Raw genomic sequence first — 11,372 nt, forward strand, 5'->3', positions numbered from 1 at the left:
AGTCTATTCAGCATCTTCAACATTTACAGAGTATTCCTCAGTGATCACGCCTGGTATTGCGTTGGAGGCAGGCTTCCACCGGTGTTTGTTCTGTGCATACATCCTGGCTGCGTGCAACGCCAGCATCCCTACAAAGACAATGATGAAAGGCACACCATCCTGATATTATCCCTTTTTATAGCCAGCAAATATGCATTGCTGAGAGAACAATGGTGCTTGTCTAAAATGTAAAGGAAGCAGATTAAAGTGTTATCAGGGTGATAGCATTTAAAAACCATGAATGTTTTCCTGCCATGAAGAAGCACAGCAGCATTTTGCTTTGCCATGGGATATATGAAAAGGTAAAGGGTATTTTACAACAGAGAGCTGTTCTTTGATATTTAAACACAAATGGATGTTATCAGGCTTCTTAAAGAGAAAGATTGTCTTGAGTGAGTTGAGTCCCACAGTTCCTAACATCCTTTGGTTGTACCTGGTTCCTTTTCTGTTGTGGGGGGTCCAGAATAATATTTCTCTATATAATCAAGTCACTATTTTCCTTAGAAGGGTAATCAATTAAGAATTAGAATAAATCCTTATGAACAAGTGCATAAATCATAAAGGCAATAATAATAGTACATATACAGCATATGAGAAAGGTTTATTTGTTTGCATGGTACTTTCAGTACAAGAGATTTGGGACTGAGTAAGAATTCACGTTTGGTTGGTTTTGGTTTTGTTTTCTGAAAATGGACAATTTCCTGAATTTTTCAATTTCCTGCCTTGATTGCTCCAAACAATTAGAAGTTTCTCTGGATGGCAATATTTTATTAGATCAGCTGTCACTCAGCACAGAGCACATGTTGGTAGCCGTACTGCGGGCTGCACAGTGCAGCTTGAGGCATGAGAATATTGTGGTGAATTAGCAGGAATGTATAATTAATAACCAAAAGAAAAGAGTGAATCACATTAATCAGTAAAAGAAGACTAAACAAACTGTGACTAAACAAGGGGACAATTTGGCTCAATACAGCAGGATGCAGGATTTACTTCAAAAGGAATTGTACGAGAGTTTGCCTGGAAATTATGTTAATTCACGTCCGTGTGAGTTTCCAGTAGGGATAGTTCAGTTCCAGTCATGTGGGGCTAGCTGGAGGAGCTGGCAAGTTCCTTACAGTCAGCTCGGCTCTCTGTGTATCCCAGCTCCTGCAATCGTTCTCTAGACAGCAAAATCATCACATGACACGTCCCTTCATCCTGTCTCTGCTGTTCTCCTGGGTGGCAAACAGCACATCAGGGCTTCGTATCCCATCGTTGCTCACCCACCTTCACTCCAGTGAAACCACTTTAAGTGTTCTGCTTCAAGGCCTTTCCAGGGATGTACTGTCTCTATCTTTTCCCTGCACTGCCGCTTCAGGCTGGAATTCTTTTCATCCATTTACTACAAAGCTGGCCAGTTCCAGGTGCCTCAAGGGCTTCAAAGTTTACAGGGTCCCTGTGCAGGGAAAGCAGAAAGTCGTGTAAATGCGCATCCGCTTTACTGTCACTTGTGACAGATTTTAGATGAAACTGGAAATTAAGACAAGCTCTTTGCACCAGACTGTGTTCCAGCGAGGGACAGGGAGGCCCTTTGCCCCAGGGGCAGCCGGACCGAACCCCGCACGGCGCGGTCCCGTAGGGTGGGGTGGCGTCTCCCCCTGCAGCTCCCGGGTCCCCTCCGCGGCTGTCGCCGCTCTCCGAGGAGCTCCGGTGCCCCGAGGTGCCCGGGCCGCCCTCGGCGCCGCCCCCGGCGAACGGAGCGGGGAGCACGGACTGGCGGGTCGCGCCCGTGGTGCCAAGGGAGGCGGGAGCGAGAGCGGCCCCCCCACGCCGCCCGAGCCGGCGCCGCCTCACTCCCCCCGCGGGGCGGGAGCAGCCCCGTGAGGAGGCGCCAGGCGCGGGGCTCCGCTCGCCCGCGCGGGCCGGCTCCGGATAAATGGGGGCGGCTCGGGCGGCGCCGCGGAGCCCTGGCGGAGCCGGAGCGGAGACGCGGCTCGGGCGGCACCGGCAGCACCGAGCGGGGCAGGATGCGCGGCGGGCGGCCCGCGGCGCTGCCGCTGCTGGCGCTGCTGGCGCTGCTGACGGCGCAGGGCGGAGCGGCGCCCCTGCAGCCCGGCGGGACCCCCGCGCTCACCAAGATCTACCCCCGCGGCAGCCACTGGGCTGTGGGTAAGTGCGGTTTAACTCCTGCAAAGGCACTGGAACGCACGGTTCCCGCGTCCCGTGCCGAGGCAGGGTAAGTCTAAAACCTCAGCTTCTCCGTCCGCTTTTATTCCAGCAAATCTTACCAAGAGCCTCTCTCTATCTCCAGACAGAGCGCTTGGTAATCGCTCCCCCTTTCTCAGACACGTTTTCTCTGACCGTGTAACTTGTAACAGTACTGTATGACACTGACAAAATCTTCACTCCCAGTAGTGCTACAACTCGACATTTTGTACCCCCTTCCCTTCCCTTCCCTTCCCTTCCTTCCCCCTTCCCTTCCCTTCCCTTCCCTTCCCTTCCCTTCCCTTCCCTTCCCTTCCCTTCCCTTCCCTTCCCTTCCCTCAGTCAGTAGCAGTCCCACTGATGTTTGAACAATCAAATTTTTACCCGTTTTGGTTAATTTTGGTTAATTATTGTTACAGGACATTTAATGGGGAAAAAAAGCACTGGAGATTTTCCTTATGGTTTTGAAGAAGAAAACAAGACACCATTTTCAGCATTACCTGAAAATATCAAGCAGCTGGAAGAGTATCTGCAGTGGGAAGAAATCTCAAAATATTTGCTAAGGCTGCTGGAAAGGAATGAAAATAAAAGTGGTCATTTTTCAAAAGGAGGGCTCCCCTGGTATGCCAGGAACACCTGGGAGACAGATGACAATAGCAGTTGGAAACATGTAAGTAAGATAAAGCCTGTAAAGATGCTCCATGTGTTCAGTTTTTGGTTTACAGAATCATATCAGCTTCCTCTAGCTGGTGGATTGTTCAGAAAAGCAGCAGAAACACATCTCATGTATTAGATATTCAGTACAATAAGACTCTTCTCTTGATTGCAAATTGTCACTCACCGGTTGTATTTTTGGTGACTTCATTTGCTAGTGGGCATAAACACGGCAGGCATTCAGCAGATTTTAGTGCCTGGGTTCCCTTCAAGCTGCTTGATTGGGCCATCTTTTCTCTTCTCTTCTCTTCTCTTCTCTTCTCTTCTCTTCTCTTCTCTTCTCTTCTCTTCTCTTCTCTTCTCTTCTCTTCTCTTCTCTTCTCTTCTCTTCTCTTCTCTTCTCTTCTCTTCTCTTCTCTTCTCTTCTCTTCTCTTCTCTTCTCTTCTCTTCTCTTCTCTTCTCTTCTCTTCTCTTCTCTTCTCTTCTCTTCTCTTCTCTTCTCTCTTCTCTTCTCTCTTCTCTTCTCTTCTCTTCTCTTCTCTTCTCTCTTCTCTTCTCTTCTCTTCTCTTCTCTTCTCTTCTCTTCTCTTCTCTTCTCTTCTCTTCTCTTCTCTCTTCTCTTCTCTTCTCTCTTCTCTTCTCTCTTCTCTTCTTCTTCTCTTCCTTCTCTTCTCCTCTCCTCCTTCTCTTCTCTTCTCTTTTCTTCTCTTTCTTCTTCCTCCTTCTCTTCCTCCTCTTCTCCCCTCCTCTCTCTCCCTCCTCTTCTCTCCCCTCCTCTCTCTCTTCCCCCTCCCTCTCTCCCCTCCCTCCTCTCCTCTCCTCTCCTCTCCTCTCCTCTCCTCTCCTCTCCTCTCCTCTCCTCTCCTCTCCTCTCCTCTCCTCTCCTCTCCTCTCCTCTCCTCTCCTCTCCTCTCCTCTCCTCTCCTCTCCTCTCCTCTCCTCTCCTCTCCTCTCCTCTCCTCTCCTCTCCTCTCCCTCCTCTCCTCTCCTCTCCTCTCCTCTCCCTCTCCTCTCCTCTCCTCTCCTCTTCTCTCCTCTCCTTGGTGATCACATCAGCAGCACATATTGCCCAGCAAAGCCAAGCTGGTGTGAAAAACAAGTGTGAGGGCAGGAGGAACCACATCACACTGACCGCTCCCCATTCAGGATGTTCTACCTTGAGCTAAGTAAAGCCACAGCGCTGCAGAATTTCTTCTGGTCCCAGCTTTGTTTCTTTGTCCCCTTGTTTCCTTTGCCTTTTCTCCAGCCCATGGGGCTGGTTATTGCTGTGGTCATTCCTGGGTTTGCTAAAGGAGTCTGGGGTTACTGATAAGCTGCCCCTCCTCATCCCTCAAGCTGATGTTCTTCCTAGTGCTGTTGCACAAGACAACAAGGTTTTGGAACAGATTCATCCCTATTATTTTGGGAAATCCTATAAAATACACTGGGAAGGATAACAGTGAGATTTTACAGAAAGTAGTTGGGGTCTGATGTAAATCACAGGATCCACAAGAAAATTCCTTTCCTTATAATACCTCAGACACAGTCATGGTGATAAAGCTTCAGAATTCTTTTGGGTGACCGTGAAATAGAATAAAAAGATTAATACATCCTCTTAAAGACATCAATGGGAAGAATTTTTCCTTCCCGTATTCTACTGCAATATGATGTCATTAATATTCCTGGGCTAAGTTCAGCCTTGTTTCCCTCCTGAAATCCTGGTGCAATCAAACCAGTGAATACTTAGGCTTTTATTTGAATGTGGGCAAAAATTCACCCTTTAAATTAAGCTATGATTTAAGTCTCTCACACAGTGATATGAATGCTGCCCATAGGTTTCTTTTTGGCTGTAGCTTTGTGATAGTGATGCATCATAGTAACTGATTATTGATACTATCTAAAAGAGAAACTATTTATTCCATCTGTTCAGTTCTGCAGTGTGCAGCTTTGCAATCAAATTAAATGAACAAATTCCATTATTTAATGTAAAGAGGGAAATGTTCTGACTTCTAAAAGTATCTGTCAATAAATCCTGCTTAGGAGGGCTGGAGGTTGCCTCTGGTAAGTTGAATCATACCCATATGTGTGTACCTTCACCGTAAATTAACATCCGCATTTCTGTGGTCAGACATTGGACATCCTTATGGAATAATCAGGTTATTGCCTTAAGCATCCAGATTTCTGCAAGGATTATTAAAAAACAGCTCATGTTTTTCCTGTGACTAAGATAGGGGACAACTTGCAGAACCTCATTTGGCCATAGAACCTTTGATGCCCATCATTCAACAGTTTCTTTGTCTCCACCCTGAAGTAAAATCTAATGAAAGGAGCTGTAGCTGTACTTTCATGCTGTTGGACATGACCATCTGATGATATGCAGCCTAGACAGGATATCATGTCCTGTTTTCCCCTTGGCTTCCAGAAAGCACCTGAAATTTAAGGTATCTCTGAGATCTTCCTTCTAGATGAAGAAAACATGAAGATCAAAAGAAATATGCTTTACTCTTTTGAGGGCCGTGATAGTTTCCTAAACATTTAAATAATGAAAATTATTTTTCATTTTAAAGTTATTTTGAACAAAAGAGGCCTTATTTATAAAGGTGGAACTCTGATATAGGGAATGGGACATTCCCTGTAGTGTGCATAGTGGTACAAATGCCTAACTGGCCTTTGGGGGTTGATTGTGTAGATTTGTCAGGCTGTGAGGGGTTTGATTGCGTAGATTTGGGGGTTGATTGTGTAGATTTGTCAGGCTGTGAGGGGTTTCATGTGCACAGACTTTGGTTAGATAACACCTTGGGGTAAGGTGCTGCTGTACCACAGCTGTGGAAGGTGTCCACGGACAGGAGAGGGTTAGCAGGTACAGGAAGCTGAGGATGATGGCACAGCGCGTCCAGAAAATTTGTCCTTGGCATAAAATACTTTTCCAGGCATATTTTGTGTGAGTTTGGAACAGAAACTTTTTCTAGGAGGAACAAGACAGCAGATTTGCAGCAGGTCACTGTTCCCTGTGCAGTGGCCTGTTGAACTGAGACACTAAATGTGACCAAAAGGAGGTAAATAATGAGCCCTGCTGCCAGCTGCTGGAATGGCTGTCCCAGGAGCACACGGCTGTCCGGAGGGCTGCAATTCCCCTGCACTGACCATGAGAGATGCCACGAGGAGCCTGCCCTGCCTGCAGCCCTGTGCTCCACCTGCTGCACATGGCAAAGACTGCCTGTGCTGGGAACAAACAGACTCCAAGAACTTTGCTTCATGGGTGCTTTCAAATTTAGCTGATTTAATTTAAAACTTGAATTTTAAATTTAAGATCAGAAAGCCCCAAAGCTAGAAGTAAACACAGATGAGTACCTCAGGTAATTCAACTCAGGGTCTCTCTTATTAGCCCAAATCATCCAGTGCATCACCACTGATGCTCACACTGGGCTGCACATTTCTTAAGAATAAAAGAATTCTCTCTAAAGGACTCACTCAGAGGAGGGAAATAGCTGTAACACACAAATAGTCAAAAAATTGAAGAGGTGAGCCCAATACTTCTTGGGGTTTGGCTTAGGGTGGTGCGCCTGTGTTATTTTATTTTCAGTAAATACCTTGCCTGCTCTTTATTCTGTGAATAAATTACAGTTAATGTAGTTAAAGGGGAGGCAAATCTCTCCTGCAAGTTGGACTAAGTGCAAAAGTAAGTTGGAAAATAAACTCTAAATTGTTTCTATTAGTTGGCTTTTTCACACTAATGAGACAGGATATAAATGAGATGGCACACAGAATTATCTGGGAGAATGACTTTCCTCCTACTTTGGCAGTTGATTATTACACTAACCAAGACAAATGGGGTCTGTTTCAGAAAGATTATTAGGAATATGTTTGTTATGTGAATGCACAGAGCAGTTATCTATTAGGTTTATTAACTTATAGACAGTTTATTATCTTAGTGAATTACTTTTTCCAGGACTGGTCTATAAATAATATATTTTTCTTTTTTTTTTAGATGATGGACTATCTGCTTCAAGTTGTGAATATGAAAGAGAGCACTCCAAGCTGAAAGAAGATCACTAAATCATGAAGAAATTGAATACTTTCTGTAAGAGACTATATTTCACAAGCACTTGATTGTATCAGATAATCAACACGGTCACTTTTCTGTACACAAGAATTCCTTTGTGTAAAGTACTTAAATGCACATATTCTTGTATGGTTCAGCAAGGACTAAATCCTCTACTTCATTTTCAAGGTTGCATTTTCTCATTTGAATGGCTTTGATATATATACATATATAATTGTCACGGAAGGGTCTTCCAATTAATTATATGACTTACCTATCGAATCATTTCATCTCTTAGTTTGAAACTACATGACATTGCAACATTCGCAATAAATAGTACCAAGAAAAAAGCAAAGTTTATGCTTTTATTTGAGTTAAGCAGTGAAATTCGCTGTGCAAAAGCCAGTAGCAAAGGCCACCGCCTTCCCCGGGCCAGGGCGTGTGTTGTACTTTGAGCCGCTCTGCCGGGAGCCCCCGTGCCCGGTGTGTGCCCGGGAGGTGACGCGGTGCCCGCTGCCCCGGCCCGCTGGGCCAGCTCCGCCGTGCCCGGGGACGGAACCCGGCCCGGGACGGGCCGGACCGCCTGCTCCCGCCGCGTCCGCCAGGGGGCGCCCTCTGCCCGGCCGTGAGGGGAGCGCTCCGGTGAGCCTGGGACCGGCTGTGCCCCGGGACCGGCTAAACCTGATATCGGCCGAGCCTCGGCCGTGAGGGGAGCTCTTCAGTGAGCCTGAGACCGGCTCAGCCCCGGGACCGGCCGAGCCCCGGCCGTGAGGGGAGCCTGGGACCAGCTGAGGCTCGGCCGTGAGAGGAGCCTGGAACCGGCTGAGGCCCGGCCGTGAGGGGAGCGCTCCGGGGAGCCTGGGACCGGCTGAGCTCCGGCACCGGCTGAGGCCCGGCCGTGAGGGGAGCGCTCCGGGGGAGCCTGGGACCGGCTGAGCTCCGGCACCGGCTGAGGCCCGGCCGTGAGGGGAGCGCTCCGGGGAGCCTGGGACCGGCTGAGGCCCGGCCGTGAGGGGAGCGCTCCGGGGAGCCTGGGACCGGCTGAGGCCCGGCCGTGAGGGGTGTCCCGGTGCGCTCCGGTACCAGGCGAGCCCCGTGGCTGCGGCTGTTTGCCGTATCTTAGTCGCACCACAGTGCCCGGCTCCGCAATCCCAATCTTTATGGGGCAGAAGTGTCATATGACACAGGGATGACTGCCAAATGTCAGCCAGTTTTGACATAATGCCTTGGCAGAACACAGATGCTCAGAGAGGAGACACAGTACAGTATTAATTCTACTAGAGAGACTGGTAATGTCAGCGTCCTGGTCTAACGAGCTTTTGGTTTCACTTTTTTGTTGTTTGTTTGTTTGGGGTTTTTTGTTGGTGTGAGTTTTGTTGGTTTTTTTTTTGGTGGGATTTTTTTGTTTGGTTGGTTGGTTTTTTGTTTGGTTTAGTTTTGTTTGTTTTTGTTTTGTGGGAGGTGTTGCTTGTTTGGGGGTTTGGGGTTTTTGTTTGTTTGGGGGTTTTTGTTTCATTGTTTGTTTGGGTTTTTTTGTTTTTGTTTTGTTCCACTATTTTCTCCAGTGCTAGCATTTTGCGGGTGGGTACACTGTGGCTGACAAACTACTGAAGGGAGTCCCAAGGTTTATAGCAGCGCCAAAGGAGGACGGCTGACTGCATAGAAGAGAGAAGCTAAAACACTGTAGCTAAAGGGAACCCACTCGAATTAATGCCTGTTCATAGTATGTCCCTAGAGATGAGGAAAGATGTAACCAGGAGCTTTGAGCAGCTACTTGAGATGTTGCAATAGTAAGAAACTGAATGTCCATAATTGAAATGCCTGTCAGATGTAGCCAGGGCAGATGGAAACAAGATCGTTCAACTCTCTGCAGAGGAAGGGAACAGTATTGCCCTCAACGCCAGCAGCTGGTAACAGAAATTCAAACTATGGCTGAGCAACGTGTGTTTTCATGTCACAGGGGCTGTGAGCTACCATGGCAGTAGCACACACAACAGGCAGCCTGCTGCTCCGGAGGGAATGATAGCCTCCAAGCCATCCAGCAGAGACTGAGGGTCCCTCCTGCACACAGAGACAGTTCTGCTCCACCGGGAAGCCAATGAGCTGAACCTCAAGTCAAAATTAAAGAGCTCAGGTATCTGCTAGTTTTCTTGAATACTGATAGGATTTTGAGCAGGGATAGAGAGAAGGAAGGGAGACCAGAATACACTCTTGAGAACAAATTCCATCATGGCATTTTCCTCATAATTACTCATTCTCTGGCAGCCTTTTTTCTGTATTATTCTTCCTTATTCCAACTTCAGGTGTTGAAAAGAAGTCAAGTATGAACACTAAAAATACTTTGCTAATACAGTTTAAGCAAAAGAAGAAACAGACCACTCGGAAGGCCATGCTAATAGCCTTAGCAAAGTTAGAGTAAAGAAGTGGTTAAGGATCTAGATGATTTAATCCAGTTTTAAGAAAAGGTTTTACAGTGAGCAATTAGATGCTGTTTAAGGAATTAATCGCTAATGGGTCATTAACTCTGGCTGGTATTGTACAGTTAACAAGCCGAGGCAGGATTATTAGACTCAGCACCCAATTAAGGAGGAGAAGATATTTACAACAAAATGAACAAATGGACTTTTAAAATGGAATGGGACAATTTGAAAGAAAGTGTAGGAACACAGAAAACTAGACAGGCTAGAAGAAAGATGTGTTTGCATATGCCTCTGTCTCTTTCTTTGCCCACTTCTGTGTAGCTGGTAAAATATTCATTTTAGCAATAAACTCACAGCTTTCCTTGAGGGACATGACTGCACAAAGTTCACCTGTACAAGGTGTAAGAAAGATCTGTTTAATATGCCAATAAAAGAACAACCACCGTATCTCGCCATAATCTTTATTTGTTTGCAGGTGCTGGATCACGACCATATGAAAAGTGAGTAGGTATCTTCAGCTGCTCTTTCTGCTGCCCTGCCGTTGTGGTTCTATCTACTGCCAGTCTTTGACTATCTCAAGTAACCAAGCATCAGCGCTGCTTACAGCTGATCAGGAATTAGAGGGCTTCTTTCCAACGGCTTTACAGGATACAGAAGAACTGTAGGTAAGAGAAAGGGAGGGTAGTAGTGCCAAAATATGGGAAAGCACTATTGAAATCTTGGGGAGTTGCTTATTAACTATGAGCAATAAGGACAGGTGAGAACTTTAGGGCAGCAATTTAATGTGCTTACCTGCAGGAGGGTTTCCAGCTTCAGAACCACAGCTGGACTGTAGCCAAGTAATGACAAGTGAGATTGTTCCTACCCTGAGAAGGAAGAGTGTGCAGAGCCTGTGCCGTCACTCATTAGTGTGTGTCTCCCGCTGACACAAACCAGGCTATGCAGGCACTTCTCAAGCACACCAAGAGAAATCCTTCTCTTGCAGCCACCAAAAATGCTACATCTTCTTGCAACTGGTGATGCAAGCAAAGCTTACCTGTGAAAGGACCACCTAAAAACTGAAGCAATCCGATTTTTGTTCTCCTTCAGGTGTCTTTACTAGAAGTTAGCAAAATATCTCCCTTGTTCCTGACAGCAATGGCAGTTCTTTTCCTGGCAGTACTTCCTCTCTCTGCCAAGGAAGCAAAGAGATGTGTGCTGGGAAGGGTGGGCGCCACCACAAATGCACACACAGTAGAACTGTCAAGTCCAGAGCCCAGCAGGATAGTCTCCCCCAGCAGGGCTTCATTCCCCCCAGATTTAGGGGGAACCACTTGGCTTCCCTGCATGCCATGGACCAGCACAGCTCAGGGGAGGGAAGCTGGGGGTCCTGAACAGTGAGTGCTCTGGTCCAGAGAGGCAGGTTGAATCTGCAGGGAGGCTGGGGATGAAGGAAAACGTGTTTGAAAACAAGAGGGATTCCTATTATCTGTAAAAGAAGCTCTCCATACAATAGATGGGGGCTACTGCGGAGAAAGCTATGAAGGGATGTTTAGAAACTGCTGTCTGAGGTTAAAAAGCTCTCTGAAGTGAGGCTGAACAAGGCTGACATACTTGTTTCTGACGGGACTCTTAAAAGATATGCACAGATTGTGAAAATATAATTAGACGCCAGCCTTTGTCTGGCCACAACGAGTGGGAAATGGTGAAAGGAGAGGTCTCCCAGTCTGCATTGAATCATCCCCAGGACACAATGAGGGCACTTGTGCATCCTTCTCTCTTCCCTAATGAGAAACATTAATTGCCACAAACTCCTGAGTGTGTAGAGCACCCCATGCCCAACAGAGGAGAAGGGGTGTTTCATTACAGCTTCTCAGCCCCATTACAGGCAGTAACGGAGATAATGAAAAGTAAAGATGCCGCAGTTTTAGTTCGGGCAGCCTGGCGATGGGCACTGGGTGGGCAGGGGAGCGGGCACGGCCCAGCTCTGTGTCAGCCTCCAGGGGCTGTCCTGGGCAGCCAGAGAGGGCAGGATGAGCCTGCCAGGCCCCAGGTGGGTGTCAGTGCCCAACCC

At 47.2% G+C, this 11,372-nt stretch overlaps 1 protein-coding gene across 1 annotated transcript; it reads left to right on the forward strand.

Moving 5' to 3' along the window:
- Positions 1-1,887: 1,887 nt before the first annotated feature.
- On the forward strand, positions 1,888-7,254 carry GRP (gastrin releasing peptide). The gene is made up of 3 exons (XM_030969057.1): positions 1,888-2,187; positions 2,643-2,893; positions 6,846-7,254. Exons 1-3 carry the CDS (start codon positions 2,046-2,048, stop codon positions 6,897-6,899), a joined length of 447 nt encoding a protein of 148 aa, XP_030824917.1. The 5' UTR covers positions 1,888-2,045; the 3' UTR covers positions 6,900-7,254.
- Positions 7,255-11,372: the final 4,118 nt, after the last annotated feature.

Source organism: Camarhynchus parvulus, chromosome Z (assembly GCF_901933205.1).
Source record: "Camarhynchus parvulus chromosome Z, STF_HiC, whole genome shotgun sequence".
Taxonomy (NCBI): domain Eukaryota; kingdom Metazoa; phylum Chordata; class Aves; order Passeriformes; family Thraupidae; genus Camarhynchus; species Camarhynchus parvulus.

Excerpts from the sequence above, each read along its gene's own strand:
- GRP (XM_030969057.1), top strand. The coding sequence starts at position 2,046 with ATGCGCGGCGGGCGGCCCGCGGCGCTGCCGCTGCTGGCGCTGCTGGCG. Across the intron at positions 2,188-2,642 it reads CGGCAGCCACTGGGCTGTGG|GACATTTAATGGGGAAAAAA; the intron begins GTAAGTGCGGTT and ends TTATTGTTACAG. Across the intron at positions 2,894-6,845 it reads ACAATAGCAGTTGGAAACAT|ATGATGGACTATCTGCTTCA; the intron begins GTAAGTAAGATA and ends TTTTTTTTTTAG.